General features: G+C 36.8%; 1 protein-coding gene across 2 annotated transcripts in view; it reads right to left on the minus strand.

Annotated features, from left to right (window-relative positions):
* Nucleotides 1–19077, minus strand: part of SH3TC1 (SH3 domain and tetratricopeptide repeats 1) — a 29537-nt gene extending 10460 nt beyond the window's left edge. Inside the window, exons 1-10 of one of the 2 annotated variants that reach the window (XM_048305056.1) lie at nucleotides 18831–19072; nucleotides 13337–13588; nucleotides 10926–11003; nucleotides 8641–8768; nucleotides 5389–5494; nucleotides 5039–5182; nucleotides 4189–4363; nucleotides 3328–3401; nucleotides 2281–2476; nucleotides 1151–1278 (exon numbers count right to left, since the gene is read on the minus strand). In XM_048305056.1, the coding sequence (XP_048161013.1) occupies nucleotides 1151–1278; nucleotides 2281–2476; nucleotides 3328–3401; nucleotides 4189–4363; nucleotides 5039–5182; nucleotides 5389–5494; nucleotides 8641–8768; nucleotides 10926–11003; nucleotides 13337–13544 (1237 nt within the window). In that variant the 5' untranslated portion in view covers nucleotides 13545–13588; nucleotides 18831–19072. Of the gene's footprint in view, nucleotides 1–1150; nucleotides 1279–2280; nucleotides 2477–3327; nucleotides 3402–4188; nucleotides 4364–5038; nucleotides 5183–5388; nucleotides 5495–8640; nucleotides 8769–10925; nucleotides 11004–13336; nucleotides 13589–18830 lie in introns of both variants that reach the window. The other variant, XM_048305057.1, reaches the window with a different exon arrangement.
* Nucleotides 19078–19320: the final 243 nt, after the last annotated feature.

Genomic DNA, 19320 nt, shown 5'->3' on the forward strand with positions numbered 1-19320 from the left:
CTCAGATCATACAACAAAATATCAAGTGAATATTGAAAATGCTTCCTCTGGATAAATTATGTGGATCAATTGAGCTGTTTAAGAGAAAAGTGGTAAAGATGGTACTATGAGCTGGGGAGGACATAAAAGAAGGTGGTACTTAAAAAGATTAGGGAGGAGATGTGGTGAAAAATGCACAACAGCAAAAATAGCAGTACATCCATTAAGTCCATGACACTGCTTTAGTACCTTAGAGGTTTGAGCTTTTGTTCCCAGGCTTTTCATTTGAGTTCAGGAGGTGAGATGGGGAGGCATTTTGCACACTGCCAGGGCAGGTCTGACATGCCTTAGTTATTGCTCACACATACACACAGATTTGCAGAATTAAACCAACACACCCAACTCAAACCTACACACTGGCTCCTCTCAAACTGGAGCCTACAGGCCTGGCTCTCAGGATGGCACTAATGGAGATAAAACTTTTTTAGACATTTGACAAGGATATGCATCATCAACAGCCTGTGGTGGAGTAAGAAGTTGCTACCTCTGTTCAGTTCAGCAAGACTATTGCATTACCCTGCCTTACAGTAAGTCTATAAAGGTAAAACCCCAGTTACCCCAATTGCTTATGCAAAGCACAGAGAAATAACATCTCTATCAGAAATTATGTTTATATGACTAGATTTTGCTACTTTTCTATACCTTTGAAAATTAAATCAAGCATGAAGAGGTGTGTGTTTGCATTAGCTGTCAATAATTATTATGCTGTGCTACTTTCCCAAGACGAAAATCCTGCAGTGTTTGGGTGAACATACTGCCTTTTACAATGCAGCCATGTGAAATTATAATTTATAATTCAGTCATGTAAAAGCTTGCAGATCTGTTCAGCTCAGTAAGAGTTTTTAAAAGCCTGCTGTTTAAATTCACTCAGAAAAAAAAAAAGGACAAAAGAAGATTTGCAAATGCTTTTCTGGGAAAAGTCTTGAAACAGCAGAAAAATAACGAAGATAATATAAAGGATTTTTACATGCCATATCAAAGATCCAATTGAATACCAAGGTATTTCAAAATAGGTGCAAATTATGGAATCTCATTGAAAAAATATTATACCAGGGATATAGGGACTACACGTGTATCTTGTGCAGTGAAAAGGAGTAAAAGTCATACTTACCTATTCTGTACACAGAGCAAACATCTGTGATGGAGGTTTGTTTCAACAAATGTACTACTTCTTCTAGATTTTTTTCTTTTGAAAAAAAAGATAGCTCTTCTGCTTCAAGAAAATCCAGATCTTGTTGTCTAGCAAGGAAAGAAGTAACTTTGAAGATGCCTGAAAGCAGATTTGGCTTAAGGAGCTCACTGCATCAGTCAAATATGAACTTGTTGGAGAAACTAATACAGTCTTTACATTATAGGTTGTGTTGTGTTCAAAATTAGTTTCAGTCAATTTATAAAATTTGCATATAAACTGATAGCAAACATGCTTACAGCTAACAGTTTATGCCATATCAGAGAAAGTTTTCTGTCAGTGTCATGGTATAGCATTTTATAAGAGTATTTATTAGAAGTACAAGTCTTGAAGGACTTTATGGTATTGATTTTCTAATCTAAGCCTAAAGTTACATATTAAATGGACCTGCAAGCAGCATTGAAGAACTCCTTTTTTCAGCATGCAAACAGTTCAGGCATATTAATAAGAGCAGCCTATTTACATGTTGCCAATGCATGATGAAATACACCCTTTTTAGAGGTTTCAGTCTCCATTATTAGCAAATATTTGCAGAGGTCCCATTAGAGGCAAGTTAATGTGTATAACTGAGGGTGCTAGGAAAAAAAACAGAACTTGGATGCTTTAACATAGATCTCTTGGGAGAGAGCCTTCTGCAAGGGTAAAGCTGCTTGGATCTTGTGAGACAAAGCATAGAAATTAAACCAATATAATAACTCCAGAAACCTCTTTGTCCAGGAAGAAACTCAGCTACAGACTAATAGTATTTTGCAACATTTAAGCAGACTTCATATTCCGAATCCTTTGCAGTTTTGACGGATACATGCTATGACAATTCACATTAAAACAACAACAAAGCCCCAAAACAAAAACCCAAAAAAACAAACAAAAACCAACCAAACAAGATCCCCAAACAAAAAAAAAAACCAAAAAAAACCCAAAAAAACCCCCCAAACCCCCAAAAAATCCCAAAACATATTAAAAAACCCCCACACCCTGAATTTAATGTTCAGCATTTTAAAGCTTAAAAGACTAGGTCTTTTTTGTTTATGAGCTCTATATATATCACTCACTTATTTCTAGATAGGTCCAGTTTAACATGACTTGTCTTTACAAAACCCACTTGGCCAGTAAACACATGTTTTCCAAGAAACCATTCCATGCATTCAATGAAGTAGCCAATGACCTCAATTTTGTCCCCTTCCTGAAAACTCAGCTCTTCTGACACAATACTTTCATAATTCATCACAGCGAGACAGGATCCCATTGCTGTGTAATAAGGAGATAAATAATATTTGCAGATAAAGTAATTTAACAATAGAAACACACTTAATAGAATAGCAACTCAGCAGAATATATTTAGCAAAAGACGTTCCTGGAACATGTGAGTTGAATATCTGCTGTGACAAGATTTAAAGCATCCAAACATCATTGGTTTGATGATTAGAATTGTAAATAGCATTAAAATCCTCATTTCCCAGCCTTTAGAAAGCAAAGCCTAGAATGTTTTCACAATTCTAGCAAATTCCATCACAGAGCAGAAAAAAGAAATGATTTAAGTCCTTGCTTTCCCTCTTAAAAAGGGCTCTGAACTTGGGCCAGAGTAAAACACTTGAACCAGTTTTGAACCAGTTGAAACAATCCCTATGGGATAAATATGGCTATATATCAGTCAGTACAGTATTAAAACTGACATCATAGAAGAAAATAAGCCATATTTGCTCTCTAACATCAAACCATCTGTGTAAGTTTTATTTCTCTGGCAGTATGAGATAAAGCAGTACACATGTGAAAGTCCCACAATCACATGTTGCATTTTCTTATTTGAAAGATTGTCATCACAACTACAGAGGCATCCTCAACTCCATTACTCTGTACTACCTTGTGTAATATTTAGGAGGAAAAAGGGGAAGACAAGACTTTAGAGTTTGACTCTTTAGAGCTTAACCTTAGACAAACTTATACTCTCACGAATTTTGCTGCAAACTAATTTTGAAAGCTATTTTCCCATTCTAATAAAATGGAAAAAAAGTTATTGAACCCTTTAGAGTCTGTTCTAGCAATAGCATGGAGTAAGTTTGGGGTTATTCTAACATTGATGTCTTAATGGAGTTTCTTACCAACTTTTCTGATGGATTTAGATTCATTTTTAAATGAAAAATCAACAGGATTAGGATACCCTTTGAGAAACCATCTGAAAGCAGAAAAAGAAGTTAGTGTACAGAACACTTCACTAAATGTTGTGACAATAACAATGATATTTAAAATGCATATGAAAACTGATTAATCCCTCCCACAATTAGCTTTCAATTTCGGCACTGCTCATACACCTCAGACACAGTTATGTTTTGATTAATATTACTAGTAAAAGTTCTCCTGATGTGCTATTTCAGGAAAACAAACTGAACTGAGAAAGTCATGCTATTTGTCCCTACCACAGGTCAACAGAAAAAAAAAAATATCCCAGTTTTAAGTACTAAGAGCACCAAGAACTAACGATTTTCTGGTGATTCCTGAAGTGAGTCTTTTGATATAATTTTCATTGTGAGCTTGGACATGAACTTGAGAAACTGCATAGAGAAGGTGGATGGGTCCTGTCAATAATGTTCACTAAAAACACAGCTAGCCTGCTATGATCAACATTTATAAGCATCTCATCTGTTACTACCCATATTTCCAAGCATCCTGAAAATTGAAAACTTTTACTTTGTGTTACTCTAAAAATGTTAATAGATTTTATGTCAGACTCCGGAAAGAAAAAACAATACGTAACTCACAAGATGGCAAACCAACTCTAAATGAAGCTCTGCAGGTATCTGGATTAATTTCAGTTGTGTGAAAGGAATTAGAGCATATTTTTATGAGTGTCAGTTAAGATGGATGTTCCACAACAGGTTACCCTGTAGAGGCATCTCGAAGCAGAACATGTGCATACGTGAATCAGATGCATAAGAAATAGGAAGGTAAAGTCAGGTACCTACTGATGGAAAGGCTCCAATGGCTCCAGAGAAGCATTAGACAACATGGACATGTCACCATCCACAGATGCACCTGTTACATCTTCAGTAAAAGCCTCAGTCTCAAAAAAAGTTATTTCATTGTCTGTAACCATCATCTTTCTTATCGTATTGTCAGGACATAAAACAAAAAAAGATCCTAAAACAAAAGCAGTTAAGCAGATGTCATTTTATGTAATGTTTTAGTGTCATATAAGCTCTAAACTGGCTTCAAGAGCATTAGTAATTTTCATTTAGAAATTGAAAATCCATATTTTTCAAGAATTTTCTTGCCAATTGTCAAATATTCATATATGAATAGGTCTATTTTGTCTAGTGTCATATTTTTCTGTCTAGTGTCTCTTTTAGTAAAAAAAAATGCAGAGATGAGGTCTTAAATGGAACACAGAGCCCTCTGCTGCAATTCTGCATACTCCTATTGCAGCAATAAATGATCCATCTATCCTGTCATCCTGTCTCTGGCAGTACAAGAAGGTTATGCTGTTTAGGAGAAGCACATGAGCCTGGCCACTATTTATAATCCTCCTCCTGCACATCTCCAGCACCTGCAGTAATATTAAGCAAGTTGGAATGTACATCGCTCCTTAATCCTTTTGGTATCCATTTATGTACCAGCTGCACATGAATTTCTTCAATCTCTTCATGATCTCACTGAACCTAATCTGTATTTGTTCTTTTCTCTTTACAATGTGCATTTGGAGTGAGTAAATTTAAACTTCAACTTAAGTATTTGCATAGGTCTTAATATCTGATTTGGAGGTTTTAAAGAAGATGCTTCCCTGAACTTAGCCTTAGCATGTACAGCCTTACCTACCTTCCTGTACTAGCAGACTTCTGTACATCAAATTTAATGATTTTTCATTTATACAGACTTCAAGGCCTGTGTCTTCCTCCTCTTGGGAATATAGCCAGAAAGAGTGATCTAGAAATAAATTCTCCATGCAATGGTTTATAAAACCTAGGGAAAAGAAAATCCAATTTGTTTTCTTTGCAATTTTACAGTATTACACAAAAATATAAACTTTCAGAGAGTTAGAGACTACTCCATTATTACTTAATGCACAGTGTATAAATCACAAAATGGGGTTCAACAAGTTCCCAGAAATTGTGTGCAATTAAATACAAAATAACATACTGAACTGTTATATGGTGAAACAACTTTACCCAGTGAGTGGTAGGTTAGAAACTTCCATATTTCTTCAAAAGTTTTAAATGTCACCACTATTAGATCTTGATCACTGTGAATAGATAGGAGTCTGGCAGAAAGCTCCTAAAAATCAAAAACCAATACTTTAATTACAATCATACGAGACTTAAGCACAATTTCTCATTAGGTAACACTTAGGCTAAAATACTATGCATTAAGAAGGATTAAAAAAATCCAGGATTTTATCTGTATGAGATACCTGTTCTTTAACATACAGGGAGCCAAGTTTTAATCTTTTTTATTAGCAACTGTATCAGCAATTTCAGTGAGGTTAATTTAGAGAGGAAATAAAGACCGCACTGAGTGAGACTAAAGGTTTGTCTAGTTCAGAAATGTCTATGTATAGCCATATGTATAATCATATAGTCAGATTATATATATAGGCCAGCATATCCTAAGAATATCCTCCACACAGAGTGGTTTACAGCTTGGGAACTGCCTTTGCCAGACGTGTGGGAATTAATATTAAATAGTGGAAAGGATCTAGTTTGGGAGGTTTTTTTTTTTACTTGAAATTTCTCACTTAATCACAGTAAAATTTTTGGTTCTACAACCTCCTGGTGTAGATTACCCTCAGAGCTCTGTACACACACAAAAATGCAGCTCCTGCAATGCAACTTTGAACCTGCTTCCTGCTATTGTCAGTCTATCCAGAAGAGATATTGAAGTTATTTCCAAGTTCACCATTTTTGGTTAAAAAAATATACTGACGTGCTACTTTTCTATTTTTAAAGATGCAGTAAGATCTTTTTATCCTCATTTGTACTGGTTTACATTGCTAGAATAGCATTAAATTATACTTTTAGCAAAGATAAGCAATGATCACACTAAGTTGTAATGATGGATTTTAAGTAATTCCAGAAATGCTAAAAGGAACAACGACATAAACCTGCACATAAGTGAAAAAAAACCCACATTTTGATGGATTCTAGACAGAGAGGGGTAATATACAGCTTGGTTGCACTCCAGTTTGTAGCTTAAAAACAGGGCTCTCTCCAATGATGCTGGCTGTTGCCTTTCAGGGAAATACAAAGAACTGTGGTAATTTATAAGACAAGTACCTGAATTACAATCTCAGAGAATAAATCAAATATAAAGCTAACAGGTGTGGGAACCCAGAGTGCAGAGAATATTTCTCTGCCTATTTTGAAGAATTTTACCCCCCTGAACAACACTGTTTTTGACCTCCATCCTTGGAAAAAATTGCCTACTCTTAGAGAAGAACTAGAAACTACACTGGTGTAAATTAGGTGATAGACTACTATGTAAGATTGTCACAGGGTGAAAAATTTAGAGGTTTTGGGTTTGTTAATGTAGTAAATAGATAAAAGCAAAAAACATCAAAATGGAGGATTGTTGTTGCTCTCCAAACCTTCTTCTTCTTCTACTACTACTCCATATTCTGCAGTAAAAGTAGTTTGGGATGACTGGACAAAGAATTCTACAGTTCCTGGCTGTGTTACTAAATAATTGGTAGAAAAGTAAAAATAATATACGTTTTTGGTAACCATTGGTTGATTTACCTTTAAAAAGGCTGTAAAATCTTGATAATTTGGCTTTCTCCTGCATTCTCTGCTTTGTGCTATGTCTGGATCATGCTAGAGACTCTTTCTCTGATAAGACTTAATAAACAACTATCTAGAAGCAGCGAAGGCTGAGAGTCCCGTTTGTTTCTCGAACTCCTGGCAAGGACTTTAAAGATCTCTCCCACCAGGAGGGGCATAGTTATGGCAGGATCAGTGTCAAACAGGTATAATGCTACTGTATCGTTTCCCAGCATTGTGCCCTTGCTTCCATCACATCAAAATTGAAATGCAGCTTGAAACAACAGAAGGACTGATCAAGAAACTGATTCTAACTCAAGGCAGCAGGGACAAAATTGTCCCTCAAACTTTTTCTCTAATCTGAGTAAGTGGAGCTGATCCACTGTTTATGAGTGTTACAGCACAATTTAAAAATATCTCTGAATTAATGCTGTTTAACTTCCATATTTTCAATTCACACCATCTGAACACATAAAAATATAGAAGTCCAACCTAGGCTTCTTCAGCAGGCACGTCTCATCACTGCTTTGATCTTCTGCATGCACCTTTCTACACTAGATTATATATTAATGAGAGCCTGAAATCTATTAATAAATTGCCAACACATGCTAAAGTATGTCAGCCTCAGGGGCTTCATGCACTGCTGAATATCAAAACAACATTCTAAGGAAACTTATCATTATCAGTCTTGTTTCCTTCAAAGTCTTTTCCAGTCTGTTTCTAACAAGACCACAAATCTAGTCTATTTGTTTGCTCTTTTCCTTTGCCTCCTGATCCCATCTTCCTTCCCCCATTTCCCTCTAAACACAATCCAGAGCAGAGCAGGAGGAGTACAGACTGTTTGCACAGCCATAAAGTCAGCAGCCTGGTGGTGGGGTGGTCACAACACATGAAAGGACAATGGTGTAGAAAAATACGTGTCCAAGGCAGTCAAAGCCATAACTAATTAAGATTTCAGTACTTTGGGTTGCCAGTGAAGGAGGCTGGAACCCATGGCACAGACAAAAAAAAAAAAAAAAAAAAAGAGACACCAGAGGTCAAATGATATAATTCTGGTTTTTTTTTTTTTTTTTTTTCCCCCAAGAGGGAGGAAAAGACTAACCTCTATTCAAAGCCAACCTCATTGGTTGTAGAGGACAGGTTTCCCATATACAAAGAAATTAAAAATGGTAATAAAATTTGGCCAACACTTGTATGCTATTTAAAGTTATGGCCATTAAGCCCTAGGAAGTCCATTATTTAGGCTGTTCTCCTTCAGACTTCCTCTTTGGCTTAGCAGTGAGCTTCCCAGGAAATCAGCATGCCAAATGACTCCAGGTATCTAGAAACTGAAGTGATGAGTCAATACAAGGGAAAATTAAAATAAATCAAAACCCCATTATTTCTTTTGATGTAAATCAAAGCAGAAAATACTTAAAATAAACCCCATTCAATGTCTTATTAAGATGGGTTTATTTATTTTACATCAATTTGATATTCCAGTCTTTCTCAATGATTCAATATTTCTAAAATCCCGAAATGTTTTTGGGCCCCAGGAAACTGGTCACTCAAATTCAAGGACCCAGCATGTAGATGGAAATAGGACCCAAATATCTTGCAGGCTATTTCAGCAGCACAGGGTGTATTATCTGAATAAATAAACCAATTTCCACACAATTGACTTACACTGAAAACTGTCACCACCTCCTTGCTGTCATTTTCCAGAAGACGGAGCTGCCCTCTGAGCTGTCTTTGGAGCCTGGAATCAGGACATCCACTCTTTCTTTTTATCATTGTTAACTTCAAGGAGATATCTGGAGGAAGATATCCATTTTCAGTACTATAATATTTGTGAACCAGCTTTGGAGAACCAGAAAATCCCTCAAAATCATAGAATACACATTAAGTTCTATTTTTTCAGCTTCTTAGAGAAGCATGCAGAAGATTGATCTACTGCATGTTTCTTTTACATTTTTATTATCCTGTAGACATAGGAGCCTAGCATGAAACAATTTTGGGAGACAACTGATACTTATGGATGAAGAAGAAAAAAAAAGAAGAAAAAAACAAGCAGATTGGTAATTTGTCAAATTAGACAGCTCTGGGCATTGCAAACATGCCCAGATTTCCAAATATTCCATGCATATTAAAAATCAAAGCACATAGATACTGGCATCCCCAAAAAAAGCCCTGAACAACAAACCCCACAGATAGTTCAGCATGCTATAACCCTTCATGCTAATCTTAAATTCATAGCTATCTGACATGTCACCCCCAACACTTCAGAAGGCTTTTATAAATTGAATATTGTAAAAGCTGTTTCTCAATAACCTGGTTGAGCAGGGCCAACCAAGTTAAACAGCCCAACTAAAAGCTCACTTACATTATTTTCCCAGCACATCTGAAAGCAGCTAGATACCTATTCCCAAGCTCTTGGCATCTGTTTATGAGAAGCTTTCACTGCAGCTAATGGTACAGCTCCAGCCAGCTTCTCTCAGATAAAGAGGATCTTTGATAAACCTGCTTCATTCTGCATTAATTCATTAATTTAGCTCAATAACAGTAAATCATAAGTTTCCAGATGCCCAGATGGGCACATATAAACCAATAGTACCCAGTCAGGAAGAATTCCAATTGCAAAGTATGTAAATAGGTCACACTTTCAGAAATATGGGACTGTTGTGTGTACTAAAATATTCCACTTCCTCTGAGTTTCACATTTTAATCTGGTAAAATAGATGTTTTTCACATTCTAGTCTAATATGCTGTATCTTGATCTGTTTTCAGAGGGCTTCCTATGCATGTTCCCAGGAGTTTTACCATGACTTGCACCTAAATTACTCATTACTTTAAGGTCAAGAAGGGTGGCTCAGAAATATAAACCTGTGTTACTGAATTACAAGACCTGTCTCTTTAAGCTGTGGTCATATAATCAATTGTTAGTAGAAAGAACACAAACTGGAGTCTCTGAATGTTGTTCAGATCACTGCTAGGGAACAGAATTATTGACCTTTTCATTTTATCTAAAAATATAAAACATACTGGCACAAGAGATGACTATTACTTAAAAATTTATATGTTCATTTTACATAATCAGATTGGTTCTGAGGTAAATACGTAACAGTAGACACACAATCTAACTTTTATAGAGAGTTAATGTTACAGAAATAATAATTACATTGAATTAAAATAACAGAAATATAGCTGCTTCTGTCAAAACCCCCCTATAATAATGCCTTATAGAGATGAAATATGGTTTAAAACCCCATTATAATCTCCTGTCTGCTTCTGTGAGCCCTGACCCATACCCCCAGCTACAAAGAAGCCAAATTCTGTACAAAGCAAGACAATCAGGTACATAAAGCACAAATAATTTAACCAGAAATAACCATAGGCCTGGGGAAGACTCTCTGTCACTGATGTGATTTGTCAGGTCAAGCCAGAGAGCAGGGAACAGCTCAGTGTTGGTTTTGATGGCATGAAAAGGGAAATGCACCAGGACCCTCAATCCACAGAGCCTGCCATGAGCCCCTCCAGAGGTGAAGCCTACTGAACCCACTTCCTGCAGAACTGCACTCAGTTGACACATCACTGGAAATACAGCATTAAAAACAACAAAAATAGATACTTGGAAAGGTCACAACCTTTAAAAAATAAGACATTTGAAGGATTGAAATATATATGCAAAATAAGTGATGAATTTTACTTGCTTCTTTTTTTTCCTTAGCCATTACAATATAGTACATAAATTATTTCTGGCTTTTATAGCAGTTGCTCCCTCTTTTTATGAGAGATTCTCAAGAAATCTTACGTACAAAAGTTGGTCGCTTCACAGCTGCCATGAAAGACATTATAAACTTTACAGGAGTGATCACTGCAAATATCGACATAGTTGTCTCAATTTAAAAAAGAAAAGTAAGCAATGAGAAAAGCAGTATATTATAAAAATAGGATGGGAAAAAATGTCTTACCAGTTGGAAAATTCTCTGCCTGACTGGGAAGGGTCCTTGAACAGACATTCATGCATTTTTCACTTGGAGAACACTCTACTGCAATAAATGAAAAGAATGGTTATGTGCCTTTTCTAAGTCATATAAATCACACTGAAAAAAATCCAAAAAAATACTCCATGCTTTCAAAGCATTTGATGCAGCAGATAATTACTAAGAGAAAATAACTATTTTCTCCCCTTCCTGCTATATAATCCCCAAACCCCACAAAAAGTACCTACAGAACATTTTCCTCCTGAGCTGGAGGGGGAAGTCAAACCTTGATTTCATCAATTTGATGTGAAATTTCAAGGTGATGGAGAATTGGTGGAAAGACAGGTTCTCAGGAAACAGAATTCTCATTTGAGAGGGAGCAAGGGTCAGACTTCATTTTCTCTTCCCTTGCACCTCTACTAAAAATGGCCCCCACTAATGCTTCAGTAGTATAAATTGCTGTGCCTTGTACCAAATCATGCATGGAAAAAAATAACCCCTCTCTTTATTTGCTACATGTGTAGTACTTGGGAGGGGGTACTGAAAAATCAAGTGATTTGAAGTTTCAGAAAAACAACACAAATAAGGTATGTTTTATATTAATAGTAATCTGCTTTTTTTCTTTTAGCCCCTATTTCTTCCTGTCCTTTTGGGAATGATATATTTTTATGCTGATAAAACACCCACTGCAACCACTTCCATTTTCTCAAGGCTCCCTGGGCAAATACCAGTGAAGATAAGGCTTCATATTTCTAGGAGTAAAAGTGGAAGAAATAGATCTTTCATTTTTAGATGAAAATTTCTGAGGCAATTTTCATGTATCCCAAGACATTCTCCTATGAAACTCTGCTTTTAAGAAAAAAACCCTGCAATACAGCAGGGCATGGTATTTTCCAAGTCTTTTGCATCTTCTTTCAAGTCCATCTATGAATGTTACATAAACAAAGTCATGCAAATAAATAAGGATACATAAAACAGAGTTTTTCCACCTCCCAAAGAAAGGAATCAAGCAGTAAAAACATTGTCTTTAAGGTTTATTTCTAGCATATATTCAAATTAGAATTTGAAATCCCCAAACACTTTAGTTTTGTAGGGTTTGGTTGGGTGTTTGACAGAAGCATTGGGGTTGGGGTTTTATTTGTTTTCTTGATATGGACTATATGATGTTTGTTTTTAAATAGAAATTTGATAGTAAGCTCACTGCAGCTCAGGCTGACTCTGTTTAGGAAACATTCTAAATTTAAGTTCCCCAGAGCTTCTGGGACCATACTTGCCTGTAGTTCTGCTTTTTCTGGTTTTAGTCAGGATTACAAACACAGAAGTTGTCAAAACTTTGACAACGTGTTATCAATCACTTTGATAATCATTTAGTAGTTGACAAGGACAATAAATTAGCATGTGTTTTTGATATATGAACTTGCCATCACTATTATTTTGATATTACCAGCTATAACTTTCCTTGAAAGGTAGTTATCAAGACATTAACATCCATTTCTGTGACTTTTAGGAAAAGGCAAAGGCTATGAGCTAGCATTTTAATTACTCAGAGTTTAATTTAAAATAATAGTTTGCTGTTAAATTTGAGTAAAAGGCTAAGAGTTACTATAACTACATTTTAAATATATTTAAACTGTTTAAAGAACTATAATTAGGTTCAAAAACTTAAAATGAACTCCTACCTAGTGGAATGGCTTGCATACTTCCTGGAAAGCTAAAAAGCAACTTTATACTGCCCTGGGATGCTTGTACCTGGTCTTTGATGTCAGAAGTGTTTCAGTTGTGAACAGAAAGACATTGTGCAGGTCACAGGACATATACTTTTAAATAAAATAGTTTTTGTCCATGACTGTTTGAAGTATTTTCATGTCCAGAAAGCTCTTGAGCCTAGTGTAAAGTAAGAGCCTGGCCATAGCCACCTACCTATGTCCCTCCACCCCTCCACCCAAAAGGTACCTCTGACTTGCATGACTTTAATGCATGAAGTACATTTTCATTTGTACAAAGATAGTACTACACCTCTGATAAAAAAAAGGAACTAAAAAATATTAAAATAGAAACATGCAATTTAACTTAGCTTATGAACCTTACAGATACAGCAAAAAGTGCTAGACAAAGAACTTATATTTCAGTACTGTGGCTCTTAGGTTCTAGTAATTTTCATCTCCTTTTATCTTACTAAAAGACAATCCATTTGTCCGCCCTAAGTGGATTTCAGTCCAATCTATGCAGTGTTTCTATGGACAAAAAATAGCTGCTTGTTGTATTGCAAGAAAAGCCCATTTGGATTCTGTGAAAAACACATGACAGTTCTCAGCCTGTGCACCATTTTAAGAACAGTAAGTAAGGCACAAAGAGAAGCTGGGAGCAGAGGCATCAGGATGCATTGTTTGAGGTCTTACCTATTTGTTCTTGCAATGTGTCCATCCCGACTCCATCCCTGACTGTGCTGATGGCAGCACTGCTCTCCACATGTTTGCAGTCACACCTGCACATTCCCTGCTCTGCTTCTTCCCTCCCCAAGTTCTTGTCTTGCTCTCCCTCCAGAGCAGGGACGATGGTGTTAGTGCTGAGCATGGATGTGCCACCTGCCCCTGCCAAACTCTCCATAATTTGAAGTTCCTCACAGTGATGCAATTAAAATCATCAACAACCTGGAGGAGAAAAAAAAAATTAATATTTTATTTTTAAAAAGCATCAGAAAAGATGAACACATTCAAGAGCTGTCCCTCTCCTGCAGGAGTTATTTTTAATTGTAATATGGATTAAAGAATTTGCTATAGGCTTCTTTCAGAGGAACTGTTGTGTAACACCAAATTTATCCCAGAAAAAGCTCCTGCAATGAGGTGGCATCACTGCCTTAGCAACAAAGCAATAGACTTGGCTAACAGAAACAATCCAAGGCCTGAAGTGAAATGTACTTGTGCCCACTGCTAATTATCCATTCTTGGCCAGCTATAAAGCAGAGCCTCCAAGGGATAACATCATTCACATTAACAGAGGAATTGCAGGGGAAAAACATAATTTTCTGAAGGTGACAAGAATGGAATGAGTACTGCATGCTGAATTCAAACAACAAAGAAGGTTTATATAAATTCAGCTAAAGAATGAATCCTCCACAGGAACCCACTGTGCAGGAAGAGTGGCATGCAAGGATCCAAGTATTACTTTGCAGCAAAGCAGAAAAATTAAGCTCTACTGAAGCTAGAGGCTGAGTCTGGCATCAGGACCCCATTTGACATGATAAGCAAGAAGGAATAGTAATGGAAGTAGAGCACAAACAGTTGCAAGCTTCACTGCTCCCTCCAGTCACTGAGGTGAGACATCCTGCAATCCCACTTCTTGGGCATAAGCTACTTCAGCATCAGAAAGATGCAGCCAGACCACCAGCCAAAGCATCTACAAAGGACATGACTCACAGAGCCAGCACATGCCCACTGATATTGATACCCTTTTCCTCAGTGGGCTTGCACGTGTTTCTGAAGGATTTCTTAAAGCCACAGGAGAGATTTTGCTTTAGTCCTGTCATTTGGATTTAATCTGAATTCCTCTGTGTTTACTCTGGCCATACTCATTAATGAGCCATATTCATGCGTATGCAAGCTTGCAATCTTCATGAAATTTCATCTCTCATTTGTTTTCCAGCAGAAACTGGTTAAAACTGAAGCTGCATACGAAAGATGTACTTCTGCTCTGCTAAAGCCTCAGACCAGTCCCTGGTCACCTAGTATCCACTTATCATCTGCCTTTAGTCTGGTCAAGAAATGTCTCGCTTCTCCATTTACCATGCAGTGGGGTGCCCCAAAGCACATGGTTCTGGCTTTTTTCTTCACAATCCTGCCTTCCAACTCTTCTTGCCCTCCAAGCTTCACATCATAGATCTATCTGTAAACCTGAGCAAACCAAGTACCAATGTGAACAGCACAACAGCTGCCCAGCAGCCTGCCAGGGTAGGTAGGTACATAGGACAAGGCAGGATCTGCCTGCACAACTTTCATACTCTTTTACAGTCATTGAAACCTTTACCCCTAATTAGCACTTCTTGAAAAAACAGTAAACTATATACAAACAGAGGCAAGTTAAGAAATTATAGAAAATTAATGAGGTACAGTTACAGGTTGTACGACCAGCTCAGAGAATTAAATCATAACCATATCTACCACAAGTTAATGAAGTATGAAGAAATCTAGGCTGGATTTTGCTTTAATGTTTTCATTGCCTTATTTTGCCATTTATTTGAAAGTGCCCATCAGAGTGCTGAAGCTGATTTTCAAAAGATGCTTTTGGTGCTGCATCACAGTTCTCCATATAAAGCTATGTGTAAACATTCATATATACACACCTATGAAACACAGGTAGTAACCCAAACACAAGTAATTTTTATGCCTTCTCTCATGAAAAAACATTTTCACTAACATGTCTGGTTGACACTGAAAAACTGCCTATCAGACTTGATGACATAGCTATAAATGACTAAAAACACAGGCCTGCCAGAGGCCAAACTCACTTAGCCAGGGATATGTTTTTCCATCTATATAGCTGATCTTTTCCTTGAAGTAATGACAGTACCTGACACCATCCTTTTCATTACTGTACCAGGATTATATGTAATGCATTCCAACTGTCACACTTAAATACTTTTCTGCATATATTTTGTAAATACTAGTATCTCCTATTGAAAAAGATGTAGATATTTTGGTATTAATGATAATTTAATTCCAAAGGTGGTTGTTTAAATTACATTTTTCTATGAATTCAAAGCCAGTTGTTATTTTTAGATCAGGATTACCCTTAATCCAAGAAATGAAATTCAGTGTTCAGATTAATTTTTCCATAAGCTTCTATCCGCAAGCAAAAATATCATCCTGCACAAAATTTAGGAAAACAAATATACTCTGACTTGAATTATTAGAATTCAGTTGAATTGGAGATGTGATACTGATAAATTTTTCATGTCTCCTGCATCATTTTATGCTGGTAAGGGTAACAAATATTCAGGTCTGTGAGTGAACTTGGAAAGCTTGGTGCTGATAGAGCAAGTAGGACATGAACAAATCAAAATGGATATAATCTGTTCAAGAAGATTCAGCCATATTATCCCATAGCCTAAACCAAGGGGAAGAAATCAGAATGAGTGAAAGAAAAGCAAAACAGGTACGTTCTTATGTATGTTTTCTCTTGGTTCTTCCAAGATGCACAGAAGAAAACCTCAAATCTCAAACATTTTTATGTTCATTTTTATGTTATTTTCAGTCATGTTCTCCTCTACAGATTCCTCTTGCATTTTCAATGTTTTCCTTAGCTACCAAATGTGACTTTGCATAAGTACTGAGAACAAGACAGCAAACTTTCCAGTAGCTAGGCCCCTTGTCTACCTAGGCCTTTTTGAATGTTTATCTGGCATCTAAATGTATCCTAAGTAACACAAATTAGGTCCTAAGTGACCAAAATTTCATTGAAGTTTACACTACATCTCTGTACTTTTATTATTTGCTTTTAACTATCATGTAAGTACCCCAAGAAGTAAAACTCTAATACATAAGCAGTGCTACAGTATAATTATCCTTATTATGCTGGTACTTACTCAATTATTAAACTGTTCCAGCACAAATTAAAGCAAATTTAATGGTAGAAAAACAGAAAACCATTCATCGAAAATAAAACAGCTTTAGAGAATATTGAACTGCAGTGCTCGAGTCACTCTCATTGTTAGAGATTTTTTCATAAACCTATAATGCTAGTAAGTATCATGGCAAGTTAGCAACTAACCATTTGTTGATAGCAACAAATACAAGATTAAGATCCTCAAAATTAAAGATCTCTTACTCTCCATGTAAAGTTTGTCTTCTCTAACCAGTTCTTACAATCTACACTTATGTGTAGATTATGTGTACTGACTAACCATTTTATTTTTCATTTAGGTAAAATTCTTTTTCTCATGCTCTTTGAGGCTCGACCAAAAAAAATCCTATTTGGTGCAGGATGTTGGCCATAAAACTTAATGATCTTCCTGTTTTTCTGAACCCAGAGCCAACCTCTACTCAAAATAAAAGCCACGCAGGCAATATGTGGCACTCCCCACCGCTCAGGGGGACCCTCAGTTTCTGAGGCAGCAGAGAGAGTGAGAGGCAGACACAGGACAGCTCAACACCCTGAGTGCTGCTGGCTGCACTGGTGTCCTCCCTCCCTGTGGCCCGGGCTCTCTGGACACTGGGAGTGTGTCCAATGGCTCTGTGTGTTGCCCCACATCCCTGTCCAGGCTTGTGAGGCTCAAAAGGTCACTGCACCTTCCCTGTTCCTTCTCAGGGTACAGCAAGCAGGAACAGCTGTTGAACATCAGGTGGAAATGAGGCACTATTTTTCCTTCTGGAAGTTAAATAGAATAATTCCTTTATCATGCTTTTCTGTGTATAGCTGCTTCCCTTTTACTGAGTGTTTCCAAAGCCCAGCTAACCAGAAAAAAAACATATAGCTTGAGATTTTCCATGTAGGCTGAGGGTTGTTTTTATTCCCCTGCCTTTTGTTATTATTTTAAGAGGTGTAGTGGATGACACGAACACTCTCTCCCACCAATGCATTCCCATTTAAAGGGTGTTGAAGAAGAAAACCAATAACATTTACTGAACCAGATTCTCTCTCTCCCTCTAAAGGTATATTTCTGAGACTAGGACCCAGTATATAAAAATGGGCTTTATTCAAACTAATTTCCTAAAACCTGTATGCAATACAATATTTCTTTCATTCATTGTCTTCCCTCTAGGAGCCTCAGGACAATGTATTAATGACTTACTAAAGACTTTAGTCTTGCAACTATACTGTCGTAAGTGATTCTAGGTCATTTCCCCAAACTGATACTAGAGTAGTTATTTTATTCCTTCTTCCCAGTTTCAATTAACATTTCACATCTTAGGTATTAGGCTACAAACATCTTAAAGCCAAGATCATTATAAACTTTATCCTCAGAGAGTAAATCACAGTCCTGATCTCTATGAAATTCAGTCACAGGCATGAATATTAGAGGTAAAAGGAATCCATATTAGGCTCTGTAGAGGCAACACTTAAATTATGTATTACACAGAAAGGTAAAGCAAATCTATAATCATGGTAAACAAACTTAGGAACCTGAGTTATTTCCAAAAATGGAAGATTGACTCCTTTATCACTGAAGTAACTTTAGGTTAGTTAGCAATTCTCAGCAAACAGTGTTGCAAGCAGTATCATTGTTCACAACTGGTCTACAAACAAAAAAAGCCTCAGCAAGCTTCAGAGATGCAATATACTCCTTTAAAAGCTTTAACCCTCTGTTATGATTAATTTTCTTTATATCTCAGTAGCCCCAAAATATCTTTTCCATCCTCAACACAGCTCTGAAAGCACCGTAAGTCCAAAAATTCTAAGTTTAGATATGGAAAATTGGAGACAAAAATCCACAGTCTCATAACTGCTTAAAAATAAGCGTAAACTCTAGGGGTGCTTTAAAACAAAAACCAGATCACTGTTAGAAAACTATAAAAGGCATCTGTGAATCTCAGTACTTCATTCTGAGATCTAGATGTGACAGAATTTGGCCTGTGGCAGCTAATGCAGAGGAATAAAGTAGGAGCTGTTGCTACTGAATAGCAGCTCAGCTCACACAACACTAGCTAGAAGAGGGAAACAGAGCAGCACAGAAAATCCCAGCAGGTTCTCATAACACTGACAGATCACATTTACACACATTTTACAGTCATTTCATTATGGACACACCAAAGAACAGAAGAATACCAAAATTAGCCCTGTTTAACTGGCTGCAATTCTAACACACTGACAATAAACCTACTGTTGAATACCAGCCACAGGTACCTTAAATAGAGCAAAAGAGGGCGATGTAGACATAGAGCACAGGACTTCTCCTACCTTTTCCAGGTCTGATCCACTGTAACATGCTGGAAAAGAGCAGGCAGATCCCTGCCTTCCTCAGCTCTGATCAAAACTGGCTCCAGCACAGCTCTTCCTGTTTGACCTTCTTATCTTTCCTGTTGATTGCACAGCCTGGCTTGGATGTGGCAAGTACAAAAAGTTGTCTATTAACCAATACTGTTAATTCCAAGACTTCTATAGTGGAAAGAAACATTCCTGAGCATGGAGTTCAGCTACTAAAGTTCATTATGCAAAGCAGAAATGTATCAAGTGTGCTGGAACGTTCATTCACACACTCTAGCTTTTCAAAGCAATAATTCATTGTGGCATTTTGCATTGGTGGCTAGAGGGCTCCAAGGGACACATCCAGGCCATTGTGTTCAAAAAGCATTGTTCAGAAAAAAGTAACAAACAGTCCTCCAGATATAGTATAGGGCTTTGTCACTCCTTTTGATTGCAAAATTAGATTTCTTGTTATCATTTCAGC

Source organism: Corvus hawaiiensis, chromosome 5 (assembly GCF_020740725.1).
Source record: "Corvus hawaiiensis isolate bCorHaw1 chromosome 5, bCorHaw1.pri.cur, whole genome shotgun sequence".
Classification (NCBI taxonomy): Eukaryota; Metazoa; Chordata; class Aves; order Passeriformes; family Corvidae; genus Corvus; species Corvus hawaiiensis.